This window comes from Penicillium odoratum, assembly GCF_028828045.1.
Source record: "Penicillium odoratum strain IBT 22623 chromosome Unknown utg000006l_segment0_segment0, whole genome shotgun sequence".
In the NCBI taxonomy this organism is placed as follows: Eukaryota; Fungi; Ascomycota; class Eurotiomycetes; order Eurotiales; family Aspergillaceae; genus Penicillium; species Penicillium odoratum.
Genome location: NW_026643148.1, coordinates 1720456 through 1740624, shown reverse-complemented (window position 1 = coordinate 1740624; position 20169 = coordinate 1720456). Strand labels below are relative to the sequence as shown.

The following is a 20169-nucleotide window of genomic DNA, read 5'->3' as shown; positions in this document are numbered from 1 at the left end:
CAAGCAGCAAAGTATAGGTTGAGGAAATCCAGATGATTGAAAAGATAATGCAACGGGAGGTTCATCAAACGGAACTTGATTGCCTAAAACGGAGCGATGAGGTCAGCGACAGACACTTCACAACTGCGTAGAAATTTTGATATGCTTATCAATTCTCATATCAATTCTAAAGATTCAAAGTTACATAAATATGTGAAAATAATCTATTATAGCCGACTTGGCTTGCCAGAAGTACAAGTTCGTCACTCATCAGACATCAAAGATAGTAAATACATGTCCAGCGGCCGTTATTTTCCATTTCAAACATTCAAAACGTTCAAAGAGAAATAAAAAAACATTATGCAACTCCAAGACACTGAGGTATCAATCCGAGGCCAGCGCTAGAGAACCAAGATCATAATAGACGCCATGATGCCATAGCACCATATTAGATAGAAACAAGAGAAAAAGAGAAAAAGACGAAAGACAGCATCTCATGAGCACAATGTAAATGGGAGTAGTAAACCTGAGTGTGACGCCTCAGAATTGGTTACTGCCCATGTCCATTGTGAAGGTGGAAGGTGCCACACTATGAACGGATTTATTTGCGTCCAGCGACATCCGGTCACCACTCATCATTCGAGAGATCTTCTTGTCTTTGCCGGGGCGGGCGATGAGGACTTGAGCTGGGCAAACGACAACCTCGTCGTCACCCTCGCCAATATCGTTACCCTTCTTGACAACTAGAGGGAAGAGCACAATGCGCACAATCGCCTGCTGGGTCTCCAGCTCATCATTCGAGCTGGTTTCACCACTGCGCTCATTCATAAGTGATGCATTGAAGTATACCTGACGGGCCAGGTCCCCATTAGTGTCGTATTCAGGCTGGAGCGGCGGCAGCATGATGAACTCAGCCAGCTGAGTGCGCATCTCAAGGGAGAGGTTGACAGCGACGCGCAGTACCTTGCGCAGAGAATCAAGGAGCTGCGCTTCTACTTGAGACGGAGGTGGGAGGACACGGGATAGCGTCCCGAAGATCTCCAAAGCGACAGCTTCAGTGTCACTGTCCCGCTGAGCAGCAAATGCGGGTCTCCGGGACAGCAGGGTCAAAGTGGTGGCGCGCCAGCGGTGGACTGCGCGACGGGGGCCAACTTCTCCCAGTTGCTTCTCCAACGACTTGAGTTTCTGGCGTTGTTCCCGATCCATGCCGAATAGGTATCGGGTGAAGATGTATTCCCAGACCATGGTCATCACGACCGACATGAACACATCGCGTCGGCGCACTCGGTCCGAGAGCAAGGAATCAGCGTCAGTACCGTCAAGGAGGGCATTGTCGAAGCGATCAGCAATCTTTTCGTCGTGCAGTTCGCTTAGAGCACGACAGCGACGATGGTCAGAGTGCTTAGAGAAACGTAGCACCCACTGCTGAACATGGCCACAGAGCTTCTGGCAAGAGGCGTCGAAGTAATCCTCATCACGGAAGACAAGGGTATTGTCATGGACGGACGCGGATATCTGTTTCTGTAGCTCCTGGACCTTATCGCGGGCGGCTTCGAGCTCTTTGCGCAGGCGCCGCAATTCGGTGTCTTTCTGAGCTAGGGCCGATTCGATTTCTTCTCGTACGCGCTCATCCACTTGCCTTGATAGTTCGTCATGTTGCGACCGTAAAACATCGAGCTCACGGGTTGAGGTTTCCCGCACATTGCTCACCTCGGCAGCATGGGCGGCAGCGAGGGCGGCATTAGACGCTGTCAAGCCTTCATTCTCCTGGGTGAGGCGGGCTGTCTCCTTTTGTAACCAGTCCACGGAGCTCTTCAGTTGTTCCACCTCGGCTTTGCTGTCGCGCAAGTCGGCACCACTGGTGTAGAGGGCCTGGTCACTCTTCCGGCGAGCGACACTGGAATTACGCAATCTGTCTTCAGCTTCATCGCGGGCAGCAATGAGTAAGCGGTTCTCCGAAATTAGTTGATCGAGACGAGTTTCAAGATCTTGTAAGTGTTGCATGCTTCGGCGATGACGGACACTAGGCGGTCGGCTGGGCGACCGTGGGGAACTTGGAGTTTCACCCCATCCTTCCTGTAGAGTTGATTAGTAAACAAAACAAACAAAAATAACAAAATGGGGAAAATCCAAAAATTGAATTGAAATCCACTTACATAGACATCCGACATGTTGCGCATAGGACGCTTGCCCTTGTCGGTGACGGGGTCATAGGAAGAAGAGGAAGGAAGCTGATCGAGATCGAGATTTGAGGGAGGCTGGGAGTCTAGCGCACGACTAGCCGCCCGCAGATCGCTACTCGTACTCCTATTCGTTCGACGTAGTTTGCCTTTACTACCAGATGGTCTCAACACCGGCATCCCCTCAGGTGTTTTTAGAGGAGATTCACTACCATATCTCTTGCCCAAATCTTCTTGACTTCGTCGAGATTCATTTTCTGGTGTTGGCCATGTTTCCCGCCCATGCGAATTGTCTGTAAATTTTCGCACGGGAGAAACACTTCGTGCAGTAGGAATTGGTCGCTCTGGAGTAACAGGTCGTAAGACATGTTCTGGCCTAATCTCCAGACGGGGCGTCCCGTGCTGAACCGTGGTTGATCTGTGCCCGTCCCCTGGGTCTTGCTCCGCAATTGTGTCTAGTGGAGTCCGGGGCCGAGATGTAGGATCATTGTCGAATGGTCCAAAGAGAGAACGAGGTGGTGAAGGTGCGATCGCTGGAATGGATTGATCTTCCAAATTCCATGTGCGTGGAGTGTGTTGATGTCGCCCGTGAATAACGGAGGGAGTTCGGCGCAATCCACATGGTTCAGCGACAGTCTCCATTTGGGATGGCAGGAGATGTCGGGGCGAAGACGGCTCTTCTGTCCGAGTAGACGGGCACGAGCTGAAGAGCATAGAAGATCGTTCTTTTGATGCAGAGAGCGTCGGTGTTGAAGCCAGTTCCTCCGAGAAACGTTCACTATAGGCTGGAAGGTCTGGCTCCTCCGTAGATGCTTCCCTGGTAACCTCCGTCGCTGGAACATCTTGTTCCAAAACAAGATCGATTCCTTTGATAGCTTTAGGTAGCAGCTCATAGCTGGTTTCAGTTGTCTCTTTGGATTCAATGGTCGCGTATGTGGGTGCTTCCGAGACGGGGATCGCGATATCGCGATTGGCTTCCAATTCCTCTGTCGTCTCATCCTCAGCACTATCTTTTACCGACGCATCTGTCTTCTTAAGTCGAAATCCTGCTCGAGGTAATCCAGGGAAAACGTCGGCGACGCTGGATCCTCCGGGGGTGCGGGTTCTCGCGGGAGGCTCAGCTTCAATCTCGCGTGAGGCCGAGATTTCTGCTGGCTTTGGCATTGACTCATTTGCCAGCTCGGCCTCTTTGCAGAGAGACTCCTCCTGTACGGGGCCTGTCAGGGTTTCTTGCTCAGATTTCTTTTTGTTCTTCTTGGCCTTTTTTTTGGCGCTTTTGCTCAGTGGTTCCTCCGATGCCTCCAGCTCCTTGGCTTCTCGCAATGCTGCCGGGATGGCATGCTCATCATACTCATCAATGGCTTCGGATGCTGGAAGGATAGACATAGGCTCACGCTCGGCACTTTGGTCATGAGGTGGCGCGGGATTTTCAGATCTGCCCTGCTCCCACTCAATCGTAGGCCAATCCTCATCTTGGTTTGTCTTGCGCGTTGTCTGAGCAAGTTGAGCCTGCTCGTTGGAAGATAATGCTTTGTCAAGAGGCAATGCTGACTCGTGTTCATCGGTCGCATTAGCTGATGTTTGCATTTCCAAGGCTTGGCTCTTTTTGGCGGCCTTCCTTGCTTTCTTTGAAGCCTTAGAATCTTTCCGCGAGAGCGAGACGTCTGGCTCTTCAGTAACATAATCTGAGGGAATTGGTGCAGGCTCTGGGGCTTCCGCTGCTGGGATGGGCTGTAGATCTTGCTCGCTGGTTGATTCGGGGTTTATCGTAGTTTGTGCTTCCTCCGAAGGCACTTCCTCGACTTCTGTAACGAGCTGTGGTGCCGGAATATCTATGTCCTTAGGCTCTGAAGAAGACAAATCCGGGATAAGTTCCTCAGCATCTGCCAGCGGAGCGGTCAACAGATGACCCTTTTTCTTGGCCTTCCGGAGCTCCTTCGACGACATTTTGGTTTGATCAAGCACATCATCTTTCGCTTGTCGAGGTGAATCTTCAAAATACTCTTTAATATTTTCAGACTTCTCCTGCTCGGCAGCTGATTCTTGATTCCTGACCCCCGCGACGTCGGCCTTTACTTCGTGCTCGGGGCCGACGTCCTGGTCGAGGGTCTCTGCACGTTCCTGTGTAGGCTGGATAAAGAAATCTTGCTGATCGGCTTCAGCCGGGGAGACATCCAATGGAGCCATTAGAGCAAAAGCATCAGTTTCTTCAATCTCCTCCTGCTGCTCAGCTTCCTCTGCAGGCGTTTCATGCTCGGGGGCGATGACAGTTTCGACATGCTCAGGCTCAATCTCACGCACTTTCTCCACAGGCTCTTCAGTTGTGAGTCCAGTCTCGACCTCTCGAACAGTTTCCGTTTGTTCTTCTGCGCTAGGCACCTCAGCACCGACAATAGCCTCGGGCTCCTCGGCCACAGGAGCTGGGGCCGATGGCTCGTCAGGGAGATCGTTAGTAGACTCAACCTGCTTTGACTTCCTCTTAGCCTTTCTTTTTTCCTTTTTTGAGAGCTCGGGCGTAGCAGATTCCTCTGCCACGCTGTCGGGATTTTCTAATGGCTCAGAAGTTTCAACGGGTTGCTCAGGCGTGTCTATTGGCTGTTCGACATCTTTCGAAGGCTCAGAAAGCTGCGCCGGTTCATCGGTGAACGGTACCGACGGCTCGCTGACATCCATACTTGCAGACTCGGGCTGCAACTCGGAGTTGGTTGTCACATCTGCGATTTCAGATGTTTCAGTGGTGGGCTCTAGGACAGGCTGGGTAGACACCTTGTCAGAAGTAGAATGTGGTTCAGATGCATTTTCGGTCTCGAGGCCAACGGTGGCAGCAGCAGCAGCAGCAGCAGCAGTAGCCTTCTCTGCCATCTTCTTTTTTCTCTGCTTCTTACTCAATCCTTTGAACTCGTCCACGACCTCTTCGGCAGCCGGCGTGTCAGCGAGCACCTTTTCTGGCACTTCCGATGTTGAAGCCGCAGCCTCCTTTGATTCCTCTGCTGGCTCCTTCTGGGAGGGAGGCTCAGTAGAAGGCTCAACGGATTCAATTTCATCGCTTGCAGCTCGCTGTTGCTCCTCGGTGGCCATGGAACTGAGATCTCCTGTCTCCTCCACGCCTTGATGATGCTGGACATCGGTCAATCCATCCTCAGCAGAATTTTCTGCCTCTGGCTTATTTTCCACGTCCAAATGGGTTGTGGAGGCTGCAGCATCAGCGACAGAAGGAGTGATTTCCTCTTCCAATGCTTCCTCTTCCGCCTGGAACTCGAGTTCTTCCGCGGGGACCTCACTCTCCTTCGGAGGATCGATGGTATCGACTACCTGTGGCTCGGGTACATCGATAGCGGGCTGCTCTTGATCAACCTCAGGGTCATCAGTAGCCAGTATTGACTCAGGTTGTGCCACCTCCTTGGTTTCGGTCTCAAAGGGCCTAGACACAGCTTCTAGCTCCTTCTTGTCTTCTGGAGCCGATGGCTTTTGCTCAGCAGGGGCCTCTTTTTCAATGTTGTCCTCCTCTTGTTGCTTTTTCTTCTTTTTCTTGTCCTTCTTCTTCTGCTTCTTGGACGTTTCCGTCTCCTCGGTTAGTGCTGGTTCAGCACCAACGGATGGAGTCATCTCAGTATTCTCGACAGGTGCCTCATCAGGCATCTCTCGCGTCGACTCCTCAGCGGTGTTCGTCTCTTTCTCCGACACAGATGGCTCATCCTTCGAATCCACAATGTCAAACTTTGCTCCTTCCCGTTCCTCCCCAATCAGTACATTTTCCACATCTTTCTCCACCGGCTCGTCAATCTTCTCTTCCGTAACTTCCTCATCACCAACCTCCTTTTCCCCTGTAGTTGTTGCTACCTCCTCCAATAAAACGGGTGCAGTCTCGTCAATTCCTTTCTCAACACCCTCCGGTTCGCCAAAATCATTCGAACGCTCAAGCACGGGTTGGGGAGGATAATCTGAAGAACGATTCTCTAACTGCGGCTGCTCTACCTGCGAAGATACGATGTCATCAGTCGAAGTCAAAATTTGTGGCGGTACGTCGGGCGTTCCAATGTCGTGGGACTGATGTTCTTTACCGTCATCTTCCGCAGGCGAGGAAGCCGTCACGGATGCATTGGGTTCCGTGGTATCTGTTTCGGCGGTAACAGCTTTGTCGGCATCTGGGTCATCGGCACCGAGATTCTTTGATTTGCGTTTCTTCTTTTTGTCCGCCCGCTTCGCTTTGCGACGTTCCTCGGCAGTCATTTCGGTATCGAGTTCTGCCTCGGTGGTAGGCTCAGAAGGTCGCTCCGTTTCTTTGGAAACATCAGCTTCTGTTGAGGGCTCGGCTAGGGTGGCAGTTAGCTCTTGCTCACCCAGCTGGGCTGGGTCCGTGGCTTCCTTACTGGCGACATCGGGAGTGGTATTCGCCTTGGACTCAATGGATTGAGTAGCTTCGGCCGTTTCGCTCTTCTCACCCTGTTGCTCAATGTCGATGCCTTCTGGTTTGGAAGCATCAACATCAAGGTCAACAGTATTGCTACCCTCGGCCGTAGCAGTCTGATCATCCAAAATTTGAGGGGCCTCGGTTGGTGTAGAAGGCACCTCAGAGGTCAAGTCCAAGGACTTAGCCTTGTTCTTTCTTTCCTTTTCCTTCTGCTTCTTCCGCTTTTTTCGCTCCTTGGAAGACAGATTTGCCCATTCAGGATCTTCCTCTTCGACTTCAGCTGCGGAGGCCACGGTAGCCTCAGCCCCTTGGAGTGTTTGATTCCCGGCACCTGCATCCTCTGCCTCTTTTGGAGTCTCTGTAGTTTCCGGTTCAGGGAGGCCCTCGCTAACTTGGATAGCTTCAGGAGTCTCAACGGCCTCAGAACTAACCAAAACCTCGTCTGCGGGCGTTTCAGCAGCTTCTTGTGACTGTACAAAGCCTTCGGGTATATCTTCACTTTCCTTGCTGGCAACAAGCAGGTCGGTAGTCTGTTCTTCCTTAGGAGGCTCGGGCTGTGAGTCAGGCTGCGACTCCTCTTCGGCGGGAGTAGACTGGCCCTTCTTCTTTTTCTTCTTGCTCTTTTTCTTTGACCCGGCAGAGGTCAAGTCAGTCTCCTCCACGTTCTCAGTGGGTGCGTCCTCAACAACTTCTGTGACGGGCTGTTCGGTAGAAGGGACGTCAGCCGGTAGATCCGCACTGACAGCTGCTTCTTCAACAAGCTGGTCGGAAACGCCATTGTCCTCGGGAGATTCGTTCAAAGAGAGTGTTTCCTTAGACAAAGGATCTTGAAAGTCCTCGCCTTCGGGTGTGTCGACAGACTTCGGCTCATAATCTGCCTGTGTGATCGTGGGCTCATCGACGGTAGAAGGATCGACTTCAGTAGGAGCTACAGAGTCTGTTTCTGCTGCTTGCTCTTCCACCTTCTCGGTAGTGGTCTGCTCGGAAGAAGGTTCAGCCTCAGCAGACTGGCTCTCCAACTGCTTGGACTTTCGCTTGTTCTTCTTCTCCTTTCTCTTCTCGGCGGCGGATTTCGGCTGTTCAGACTCCACTATCGGCAACGCAGGATCTTCCCCTTGTGTCTCAACCTCCTGATTGTCGACGGGTGTCTGAGCAATAGAAGTCGCAATTGATTCCTCTTCCTTGGGCTGTTTATTCTCGATAGGCTCTGCTTGATTTTCTTGGCTAGATTCCGCGGAAGCAACATCAGGATTGGACGTCGCAATCTTTTCAGTAGCTGAGGTTTCAGCGGGAGCAGATAGGTCGATCTCTTTAGTCGATTCAACAGGCTCAGTCTCAGGGGCTGGTTCGACTGGTGTTTGCTCGCTTAAAATCTGCTGCTGCAATTTCCGCTGATTGTCCTTCCACTTTCTTTTCTGGGTTTTGGACAATCCAGGCGGAGGCTCGTCAGACAGTAGCTCCATTTCCGGCTTCTCTTGTGACACCTCAGAAACCTCTTGAATGGATTCAGTGGCGGGTTGAGTAGAAGTATCCACGGTACCTTCTCCAAAGAATTCGGGCTCCTGGGTTTGCTCAGGCTGAGCTTGCGATTGAACCTGCTCCAGGTCTGCCACAACATTTTCAACGGCAGGAGTATCTTCAATATTATCCTGAGTGGGCTTAGGGGCAGGGGTAGGGGCAGGAGCAGACTCTGCTTCGGCCTGCTCGCTTAACCTCTGCTGCTGCAATTTCCGCTGATTTTCCTTCCACTTTCTCTTCTGGGTTTTGGACAATCCAGGCGGAGGCTCGTCAGACAGTTGCTCCATTTTCGGCTTGTCTTGGGCCACTTCGGACACCTCTGGGCTAGACTCAGCCTCGGCGAGCTGAGCAGATGTCTCTATAGGGCCTTCCACGGAAGTTTCAGGCTGAACTTCCAATTCCTTGCTCTGGTGTTCCTCTGCCGAAGCACTTTCAATAGCAGGAGTCTCTTCGAGAGCAGGAGTCTCTTCAACAGGAGTCTCTTCAACAGGAGTCTCTTCAACGGCTGGAGTCTCTTCAACGGCTGGAGTCTCTTCAACGGCTGGAGTCTCTTCAACGGCTGGAGTCTCTTCAACGGCTAGAGTCTCTTCGACAGCAGGAGTCTCTTCAACAGCAGGAGTCTCTTCAACAGCAGGAGTCTCTTCAACAACAGGAGTCTCTTCAACAGCAGGAGTCTCTTCAATAGTACTCTGGACTGGCTCAGGCGCAGCGGCAGGCTCGGCTGATGTCTGTTCTGGAACCGAGCTCATCATCTGCTCCTGCAATTTCCGCTGATTTTCCTTCCACTTTCTCTTTTGAGACTTAGACAAGCCAGGTGGGGGCTCCATCGACAGCTGCTCGACCTCTGGCTTATCTTGTGGTACTTCAGGCACCTCTTGAGTGGACTCCGCTTCAACGGGATTGGCAGGGGTTTCCGCAGTGGGATCGGCAGAAGATTCAGGCCGAGGTTCTACTTCCTTGCTCTGTTGTTCCTCCGCCGGAGTACTATCGACAGCAGGAGTCTCTTCGATAGCAGGAGTCTCTTCGATAGGATCCTGAGAGGGCTGGGGTGCAGTTTCTAATTCCTTGGTCTGTTCTTCTTCTGCCGAAGTACTTTCAACAGCCGGTGTCTCTTCGACAGGATCCTGGGCTGGCTCAGGTGCAGCGGAAGCCTCAGCTGGTGTCTGCTCAGCAAAAGATTCATTAAGCTGCTGCTGCAACTTTCGCTGATTTTCCTTCCACTTCCTCTTCTGAGTCTTTGACAAGCCGGGCGGAGGCTCCATGGACAGCTGCTCAACTTCAGGCTTTTCTTGCGGTACTTCAGACACCTCTTGAATGGACTCCGCTTTAACAGGATTGGCAGGGGTTTCCGCAGTGGGGTCGGTAGAAGATTCAGGATGGGTTTCCAGTTCCTTGCTTTGTTGTTCCTCCGCCGGAACACTTTCGACAGCAGGCGTCTCTTCAACAGCAGGAGTCTCTTCAATAGGATCTTGTGAGGGCTCGGGTGCAGCTTCTAGTTCCTTGGTCGGCTCTTCTGCTGGGGTACGCTCAACAGCCGGTGTCTCTTCGACAGGATCCTGGGCTGGCTCAGGCGCAGCGGAAGCCTCAGCTGTTGTCTGTTCAGCAGCAGATTCCATAAGCTGCTGCTGCAATTTTCGCTGATTCTCCTTCCACTTCCGCTTCTGAGTCTTTGACAAGCCAGGCGGAGGCTCCATGGACAGCTGCTCAACTTCAGGCTTGTCTTGCGGTACTTCAGATACGTCTTGGATGGACTCCGCTCCAGCAGGCTGGAACGGTGTCTCTGCCGGAACACTTTCAACAGGCGTTTCTTCAACAGCGTCATGAGAGGGCTCGACTGCTGGTTCCAGATCCTTGATTTGTTCTGCATCTGTCGGAATGATATCAGGGGTAGCAGTCTCTGTGACAATTTCCAGAGTAGGCTCAGGCTCAGGCTTCTGAAGAGACTCAGGCTTAACTTCTAAATCCCTTGTCTCCTCTACCTCCGCCGGAATGGTCTCAGGTACGGGTGCATCCTTTGCTTCGTCACGAATGGCAGTATCGGTCTCAGGGGTAGGCTCGGGAACTTCTGTCACTTGAGGCTCGACAAGCTCATCGGCCTGAGGCTCGGCTCGCTGATTATCAGCAGGTGAAGCTTCGGCCGGGGTCTCCTCGTCCGGGAAAGAGGATATGCTCTGCTGCTTTGCCTTCTTCTTAGCGGCCTTATTGGCTGCCTTCTTTTGAGCTGGCGTCAAAGGGGCTTCAGATTCTGCTTCAGCATCGGCAGCGGGTTGGTTTTGTGTTTCATCGGCCTCTTTGACCGGCTCTGCGGAAGGTGTAGGCTCGGCATTGATCAGATCAGACGGGGTAGCTTCAGGCTCCCGAGGTGATACTTCTTGCTCGGAAGCAGGTGGCACGTCTGTAGTGGCCTCCTCAGAGACCAAGAGCGGCACATCCACAGCAGCCTCCTGTGGCTCTGATGACTGAAAATCTCCAGATTCCGGGACATCAGTAGGTGCAGAAGCCTCAGGCTCAATCTTTTTAGTTACTTGTTCAGGCTCTGGAGCTATCTGAGGCTCAGACGGAGTTTCTGCCTCTTCAAAGGCCGCAGACTTGCGGTTCTTCTTCTTGTTCTTTTTCTTCTTTGACTGAGTCTCTAGAACCTCTTCTGGCGCAGTTTCCTGTGGTTCGGAAAGAGTGGTGTCAACAATCTCTGGCACGGCCTCGGCCGGCTCAGTCTCAACCTCCTTCTTCTCCTCAGTCGGAGTAGATTGCTCCTCAACTGCTTCGTGGAATGCTTCTGAATCTGTCTCAGGTGCCTCTTCTAGGGTGGCCCGATCATCAGGAGTGGTTTCTGCCGTAATTTCCTCTGCTTGCTCGGTGACCTCTCCCCCTGGAGCAGGCTGAGAGAATTCCATATCATGCGACTCGGGTGTAGGCGCTTCAAGGGCTGTGAATGAGCCGATTGACTTGCTCATTTCCTCGCCCTGCTGTTCATCGGTAGTACCCCCGCGCTCCACCATCTCCCACATGTCTTGGTCGGAAGACTCTTGCTCGGGCTGCATGGGAGCATCAGTGAAGCCGGATTCCTGGGGAATGTCTTTCTCTGTGGGTTCTTCCGTAGCTGGAGTCTCGCCAGCCTCAACAGCGTCCACGGTTTGAGCAATGGGTTCCTGGTCTTCAACCACATCGCGAGATGTTTCCTCTTCTGGGGTTGTAGAAGAAATGCTTTTGTTCTTATTCTTTTTGTTCTTCTTTTTCTTCTTCGACATCCCAGCGGATATTTCGGCATGATCTTCATTCACAGCTTCAGTCACAGTCTCCCGCTCGGACTGCGCCTCGGGCTCAGGAGCAGTTGCGGCCTCGACAAACTCGGCCTCAACTGGTGCAGAGGCACTTAGATCTGGCTCGGCGGTGGGCAGAGGCTGTTCATCAACACATCGTTCCAAGCCTTCGGGAGACTCAGCAGGAGCAGCAGACGAATTGTCGACTCCGACCTCTACCTCTCTGGAAGCTTCCACTGGTGCAAGCTTAGACTGGGGTTCGGGAAGGACTTCGTTGTCAACAGGAGTTGATTCGAGCTCAATGGAGCGAGATTCACCTTCCGTGGCATCAACAGCGGGAATATGGTCTTCGGTGGTCGTCGCAGACTCAGAAGGTAATTCAGTGCTCTCATCAGCTTGCTTCTTCTTTCCCTTCTTTTTCTTCTTCTTTTGAGACTTTGACAAATTTGCCTCGTCGACGACCGGCTCCTCCTGCAGTTGAGACTGCTCCTGTGGCTGAGATGAAACAGGTTCAATGGGCTGTTCAGGAAATTCAGGAACCAGCTCCTTGCTTGCTTCAACTTCAACCGATGACACGGGTTCAAGTGGCACGGATGGCTGTTCTTCAATGACCGTACTAATCTCACCCAGCTCTTTATCGACAGGCGTTTCATTGTGGGACGCCTGAGCAGCAACAGCAGCATCAACGACATCAGAAAATCCCTGGAGTTTCGTTTCGGATTCAACGGATGATTCAAAGCTTGTCTCGGGCAGAGCCTTTTCAGCAACTTCATTTTCAGTATTTCCAATGCTTGATGGATCGCTTGACTGGGTTGTTGGCTCGGAAATCTCTTTTTCAGTGGATTCTGAAGGCTTAGTGTCGTCCTTTCCAGCAGCAATGACAGCAGCGTCAACAATACCAGCAAATCCAAGACCAGTAGTTTCAGACATGGGCTTTGCTGCTGAAGAAATTTCCTCTGTGGCCGGAGGTTCCTCTTGCGCAATATCAAGCTCACGCGCATGCTCATCATCGGCGCTAGCATTTTCGGGCAGGTCTTTGACAGCAATCACCGATCCTTCAGGCGAAGGAAGAGCCTCGGTGATTGATGAGGGGTCCGGATAAGCAGTAGGATCTCGCAGAAGATCTGATGGCGAATAGAACTCGGGCTTTTGCCTCTCCTTCTTTGCTGACTCTGAAGGTTCCCTGAAGTTCTGCGCTGTTGGGGTTGCTTGTTGCGAATCAAGAAGATCATGCTCTGTTTCGGCCTCGTTGGCTCGCTCCGTAGAAATCTTCAGACTCGGCCTGCGGTCTATCAAAGGAGTAGATTGAATTGGCTCCCATGTCATGACAGCATCTTCGTCATTAAGGGCTCTCAAGTTCTCCACAGAGGCAGCTCGTGAAGAAGCCTTACTAGATGGGAGCGAGGGTAGCTTTTCACCAACCTCTGACTCCACCTTAGCTGAGCCGTGGCGTTCTACTAGGAATAGGGGCCGCATTTCACCCGACATTTCGACAGACTTGGGACGGCGATGGCGAGATTGAGTCGGGGAGCCTGTAGATCCCGGTGGAGTTGTGTCTTCGGCTGGTACTGATCTTGTCAGACCAGGTGACATCGGGGGTCGACGGAAGTGCAAAGGTACTGCAGTTGGCGACTCTGTCGACCGGTTGAGAGACATTCGTCGTGACTGACCTTGATTTCGGGCCATCTCTGGCGAAGATGGTCTACTCTGGGATTTCGGGGTGAGATCATGGTCTCTCTCTGCGGCACGAGGCGAAGTTGAACGACTTCGAGGGCGCTGCCGGAAGAGATCTTCCCCCAGTGCTAAGCCAGCAGCTGCAATAGCTGCACCCTCTGCCGTATCCTCTAGGCCCAGCCATTTCGTGATGTTCGGAAATGGAGGCGCCGCACCGTGTTGGTCACGCGTTTCAGGGTGTTCCCCTAAAAAAGACTTGTCGTTGTCGTCATTATATTCCGATTCTTTCCCGTCCTGCACATGGAGTAATACCAATAGAATGCTTAGTAGAATTTCTTTTTTTGTTTGGGGTTTCATGAGTTTGTGCAATTGGATAAATCAGAGTGACTGCAACCATCCAGAAAGACAACTATATGGCACATAACAGTGTACAAAAAGCGGGCAACATTAATAAGATCACAAAAGAAAATTCAAAATATTATACCTTCTCAGATTCCCGACGTCTCCCCGAGTCGACAATGTCTCCGTAACGCTGTCGGCGCTTCTCTTCCTTCTCCTGCCTCTTCGATCTGTAATCCTCCAAATTCGCATCATCTTTCACACTTACCTTGTCCGAATCATACCCATCCAACTTGTCGCCGCTGGAGCTGTGTCGAGAGCTTGAAGAACGCTTCTTGCGTCGACGTCTTTCGTCATCAACCCCAGCCTCGGAAACGGTATCCCGAGCGACGCGCTTGTCTAGAGATGAAGACCGAGAGGAACTACGCCGCTCCTCTGGCGCGGATACCTTGGAGCCAAAGAGGCTGCGGAAAATGCTACCAGACTTTTCCTTGTCATCCTTGCTCCGGCGCTTATCCCGATCATCATGTAAACTGTCCCGAGAGGAATGGCGGCTATGCGTACGGCGTTCGGATTTCGCATCATCGTCACCAGTAGATCGGGTAGAGCGAGTAGATCGTGCATCATCATCATCGCCATGTCTGGAACGGTGAGAACGCCTACGGCGCTCGGACTTTCCGTCTTCATCTTCGACGGTAAATGTGGATGCAGCATCATCGTTGTCGTCACGGGAAGAGTGGTGACGGCGTCGGCGACGCTCAGACTTGGTGTCATCGTCTTCAACAGTAATTGCAGAAGCCGCATCATTCAAGTCCTCGTGGGAAGAACGGTGGCGCCGTCTCCGTCGCTCGGACTTTTCATCGTCATCCAACGTGACTACAGACTCCGCATCAACTGAGATTGTGTCGCTGTCACGTTTAGAACGACGCTTACGATGCTTCTTCTTGTCCTCATCACCGATGACTTCAGCACCTTCAATGACGGCGGGTGCAATATCACGCGACAAATCAAAGTCATCGCTTTGACGGGATTTTCTGGCCTTAGTGGGCATATCGATATCTTTTCCAACGGGGGCAGAAAAAACGGATCGAGAATCATCGTGGGAGTACAGAGGCTCTTGCGGCTCTGCGGGGCTATCAAATCCACCGGGCATTGAGAAAACATCGTTTTCAGCGTAGCGAGGTGGTGAAGTCTTCCTCTCTAACTCGTCCATAACCCGTTGGGCGATTGAACCCTTTTCGCGAGTGTCGGGGGATGGAACTTCATCTTTGGTGATGTACTCAGGCTCCGAATAAGATGGCTTGTCCTCAACCACATACTCAAAAGAGTTTTTGATATCCTTGGACTTGTCAAGCTCGTCATTCTCAACCTCGCCTTCGACGAAGCCATGGGATTGGCCATTCTCAGCCCACTTTGAGCGAGGAGAGAAGACGCCCTCATCCTCAGAGCCAGGAGGAGATGTACGTGTGTGGTACTTGGGGTCATTGAGGACGACTGACGGATCGAATCCAGCCGCTTTGGTTCCAGCGGCAACGATGGCAGCGAACTCAATGTCTGTACCGAAGTCTTTGTCACTTTCACGCTTTTCCTTCTCTTCTCCGGGAGTAGTCAAGGGGAACTCCTTTCGTTGATCATCAAGGGGTGAGATATCATAATCAGTCGGATCGTGTTCAGAGGAGGAAGGAACTTCGTATTCGTGAGTCTTATCATGGCCCCAGGACACGCGCGATCCAGTTGTTGACCGCTCAGTTGATTTGAATTCTGGCTCTATTTCATGCTCGAGCTCGGGCTGATGTTCAGGCTCAGGTTGAATCACGGGCACAGCCTCAGATTGAGGCGCAGGTTCGGGCTCGGGCTCGGGCTCTACCTGGCGCTCGTGTTCGTGCTCACGCTCAACCGATGTTTCAGGAGGAGCAACTGGGGAATTAACACCGCATGCAGATCCATTGACACTTTGCTCAGGAGTGGGCTTGGTGTAGATAAGTTCCGGGACCCTGAACGGAAGCGAAGCATAGCCCTCGTAAGGCTCTTGTGCGAACTGGTGCAGATTAACCCGGTCATCTTTGGGAATGTTGGACTTTTCTTGTTCGTTCTCACTTTCACGCTCGCTAGCAGGCACCACTTCGACAATTGTGGGCTGATCTTCAGGTTCATGAGTCTGCTCCTCCTGATGAGACTTATCATGCAAGTCGGGAGCGTAGAAGTCTGCATAGCTGTCATAGACAGGGGAAGAGCGGGGACTGTGGCGGGGCGAAGTCTTGACTTGCTCCTCTTCATACACAGCGGTTGTCGCTGGCTCTTCAACGGGCATGACAACCTCGGGCCTTGAAACAATGGAGGATTCCATGCGGCTTTCTTCCCGCTCCTTTCGACGTTGTTCCCGTCTCTTGCTGTAACGGTCTGAGCTGGCTTCAGATGGTGCGGTATTATCGCTCTTACGAGAAATGAGGGTACTGGCAGCCGCACCACCTAGAGCACCGATAGCAGCTGCCTCAACCCAGGAAGATGAGTCTGTTTCTTTACGAGCATCACGACGGCGATCTTCATCTTCTTGTTGTCTGCGGATGCGGTCTTCCTCTTGGTCTAGGTGGCGACGGCGATCGTCATCCTCTTGCTGTCTGCGGCGGCGATCATCATCCTCTTGCTGTCTGCGACGTCGATCGTCATCCTCTTGCTGTCTGCGGCGACGATCTTCGTCCTCTTGGTCTCTGCGACGCCGCTCTTGACGTTCGAACTCCCGCTGTGCTTCCTCTTGCTTAGCTTTCTCTTCGAGGTCAATCAACTGCACAGGCTGGTACGGGAGATCTTCTGGGTATCTTTCGCGGCGACGTTGCTGTTCCTCTTGTTTTTCGGTCAAATCAAAAGACACAGAGGCCGACTCCCTAGTAGTAGATCGACGCTTTGGGCCTGAGATAAGAGGGTCTTGAATTGGGAAAACAGGAGTGGAGTCACTACGGCGATGCTTCCGTCGATCGGATTGGCGGTCCTCGGGCCCAAACGCTGGGTCTCGGGAGCCTTGGAACTGCTGGGCGTATGGAGGGATACTTGCGATTGCGAGAGGCACTTCAGGGGTATATGCAGGGATTGATCCTGGTTGGCCTCCTTGGGTAGTGTAGACGGCTTGGGAAACAGGTGTGAAAGGTTGAGGTTGCTGTAAAGGAATAGGACCAGGACGCACCAGGGGTGGCTCGCCTGACGGAGACATCCTCGTTGCGTCAAATCGATCAAAGTCGGAGGTGGCAGTAGGATAAAGCTGTTGCAGGCTTCCAGAGCTGTTTGAGACACCGCTGCCACGGTGGCGAGCAACAGAAGCTATAGCAGCACCTCCGAGAGCAACGGCACCTGCTGCGGCAGCATTTCCAATAGAGGACTTTTCCTTCTTACTCTTCTTCTTTTTGTTGAAACCAAAGAAACCCCATCCGCCACGACTCGAGTCTGATCCGGAATCAGCACTGCTACCTCCAAATGCTAGTGCGGATGGAACACTGTCAGAAGATTGGTCGTCCGACTCATCAATCCACTCCTCGTCCTCATTGGCCGACGACATATTATTGGAATGACGGGATCGAGCCTCCCTGGCGGTAAGAATCTGGCCAGTGGTGCGGCTACGACCATGGGCTGAAGCAGCAAGAGCGGTGGCTGTTGCGCCCAGTCCCAGGAGCGCTGCATCCACATCTTCCTTCTTCTCTTCCTTCTTGGACTTAGACTTGGACTTCTTTGCAAAGCCGCTTCCAAAAGCGAGATCCGCATCAAGCGATGATGATGACGAGCTGTTGAAAGAGAAAAATCCTTTGCGCTTGGTCCGCTTCTTCTGCTTCTTTTGCTTCTTACGGTTCTCAGATGACGCAGTAAAGAATGAAGTAAAACCGCCCCTAGATTTGGGGGAAGATCGAGAGACATCAAGAAAAGATGAGCTAGATGATGACTCCTTTCGTCGTTCCACTCGAGAAGGTGAGCGGCTGCGGGATCGCTGGTTTGATTTCGCAACAGCCAGCGCAGCACCACCGATTGCAGCTCCCAGCGCTGCCTCTTTCACGAATGAATGACGAGATGGCGACGAGGACCGTGATCGTGAGCGTGTTTGACGAGAATACTTCGATTCGGCGTAGTGCTCTCTCGGAGAGCCAGGTCGACGAATCACGCCTCGAGATGTATAACTCCTGCGGTCGGAAAGCGAGGTGGTTTCAGCATCATAAGACGAAACACGGTCATCGGCACCTCGACCAGGACGAACACTGTAGGAGTCTTTGAATTCTTTGCCAGCAAAGAGACCCAGTGCCGGAAGCCAGGAAGTAGACTTATTTGACCGGCGTGACTTCTTGTGTCGACGGCTTTCATCTTCCGAGGATTGGTATCGACTGAGTTTGCTTACGCGAGAAGCACTACCACTACTGTAGCGATCAGAAGAGTGCCGGCGCCTGTTATAATGGTGCTTGCGAGGAGCATCAAGACAGGTTGATCCAGGTTCGAAGCAGTACTTGCAAACACCAATGGACTCAGTGTAGTCTTCAAATCTGCCGACACCTTCGGGGTCCCTCCAAAAGTCCGCGAACTTTGACATAGGGCCTTTGGGGCGATGCCGCATAGCAAGAGCACCAGTTCCATGGGGATAAAAGCCAGGATTTTGCATAGGGTACCCTTCAGGACCTCCGGGAACGACCGCATTGTGGGGACCAGAGCCATGAGGGGGCAGACCAGCTGAGGGAGGTTGCTCATAGTGTTGGAACGTATATTGTGAGGCATTTTCGGGGCTCGAATGATGTTGATGGCCAAGCATGTATCCTGCGGCAGCGCCTGCAGCTGCGACGCCAACGCCAGTACCAATGCCATGCGATTGAGGAGGCTTGCTAGCGCTTGGAATGCTGGCAATTGGGGCAGCTGGCTGCGCATACGAGTTAGATTGATGGATAGCCGGCTGCGAGTACGAGGTGGATTGATGGACAGCCGTTTCGTGAGATTCACTGTGATGTGATGACATGGCACTGCTTAGTCCATACGCAGCTACTCCAGCTGCAATTGCAGGTACAGCGCTTGACGAGGAAGACTGGCTAGGCTTTGATGGCTTTGTGGGCTTAAAATTAATTTTGCCGGGCTTAGGGGGCTTAGAAGACGTGGGGTTGACCAGTTCTTCGGGGACCTGGAAGTCATTGTCGAAATAAGCTGCCGCGGCCCCAACCTCACCAAGACTACTGGGCTCCGGAGGAGGATTGGCTGATGGCGAGGCGGTCATCAGATGCACCTGACTATTAGGAATAACCGCTGGCTTATGAGGCCGGACTCCTGGCTGCTCACCAACAGATTGACCTTGGTCACCGTAGTAGTCTGCCGCAGCGCCGGCGGGATTGTTTGGGGGATAGTATGGTTCTGCTGTCGTGGTTGGGAACTGGCCCGGGAATTGCTGCTGAACATGCGGGTCATACAGAGCTGGCGAGGCACCATGATGAGGTGAGGTATCATGATGGGGCGAGCCAAAGGTAGGCTGGTTGAACTGACCAGGGAATTGCGAGAATCCCGGAGCACCCATGTCGATTGGAAATTGCGCAGCCGGTACGCTAGGTGGCATAGATGTAGAGATTGGCGGAACATAAGGTTCCCCAGGCTGTGTGCGCCGGCGCTCACGACGGTCGCGCTCATCCACATCATCTACCTCATCTCCAACACGGCGACGGCTCTTCCCTTTATCGCGCTCTCGACTTTCTGACCGGTCGCGAGCACGGCGACGAGAGCTCTTACTCTCCCGATCGCTATCTCTCCGCTTTGGTGTTCGTTCAATGATCATAGCATCTGGACTGCCAATGGGTTCTGGCTCGGCGGTCATGTAGGTTGATGCGACAGAGTCGCCAGCAACACTAGACGGGCCACGCCTGCTGCCCGAGGCCGATGGGGGGTAAGGCGAATCATCTAAGCCGCGATCACGGTCGTCACCCCGTGAGGATTTGCGGCTATGTGATGATTTGCTGGAATCGGCTCTGCGGCGGCTTTTCGAACTGGAGCTGGTCACACTTCGGGTATCGGACCGGCCCCCGCCCATGAGGGCTTTGAACATGGTGGGCAAGAATTCACAGGGATGCCCAAATGACACAGACCACCATGTGGGAGGTTAGGAATGTGTGTGAGAGGGGAAAGGTGTGGAATGTTGGAGATGAAAGGTCGGGGAAAATGGCGTTGTTATGGTTTGTTTGGGTAGTAAACAACGGGAGCTGAGCCGTGGATCGTCAAGCGGAGACTGGGCGAACCCACGCGAACCCACGGTCGGGTGCGCCAGACGATGGGGGGAGCTTGACGAGCCCCAGTGTGACCCAGATTTGATTAGATTGATTCCCCAAAAAATCTTTGAAAGATCAAGAATGCATGCAGAATAGATCAATGCAAAACTCAGATCAGAGACAAAGCTACAGTAAAATGTGAGAAATCGAGTCGGTGGCAGGATGGAAGTCCAAAGTGGGTCGAATCAAAATCGCGGTGAAGATGCGTGCACGTGCCACAGGGGGTTTCGTCATAAAGAGAGTATAGGAACTTATAGTTGTCGACTGGTACTTCAAATAGTATGTATTCAAATATGTACTCAAGTTTAATCTTTTCATCTACCTATGAAGCCGTGGTAGCTAAACATCCAGAAAAATTCATATCCATAGAATGAGAAACATTTGAATGGTTCCCGAGATCATCGTCAGTCGCTTACAGCTGCCAACAAATATATACCTGCATGTACCATCTTCCTGTCACAGCATCCATCCAATCAAGTCCATATATCAAAAATGCAACAATTTGAATATAACGAAGGATTCAATTGAAATGTTGCACGTGT

General features: G+C 52.3%; 2 protein-coding genes across 2 annotated transcripts; both read right to left on the bottom strand.

The window, feature by feature from the left end:
- Nucleotides 1-519: 519 nt before the first annotated feature.
- N7520_009097 (uncharacterized protein) lies at nucleotides 520-13294 on the bottom strand (the record flags this gene model as incomplete). The annotated part of the gene is given in 3 exon segments (XM_057143031.1): nucleotides 520-2055; nucleotides 2136-13267; nucleotides 13279-13294. 3 exon segments carry the CDS (start codon nucleotides 13292-13294, stop codon nucleotides 520-522), a joined length of 12684 nt encoding a protein of 4227 aa, XP_056992319.1.
- A 206-nt stretch (nucleotides 13295-13500) lies between these two features.
- On the bottom strand, nucleotides 13501-19407 carry lah (involucrin repeat protein; the record flags this gene model as incomplete). Its single annotated transcript, XM_057143030.1, has 1 exon — nucleotides 13501-19407. One exon carries the CDS (start codon nucleotides 19405-19407, stop codon nucleotides 13501-13503), a length of 5907 nt encoding a protein of 1968 aa, XP_056992318.1.
- Nucleotides 19408-20169: the final 762 nt, after the last annotated feature.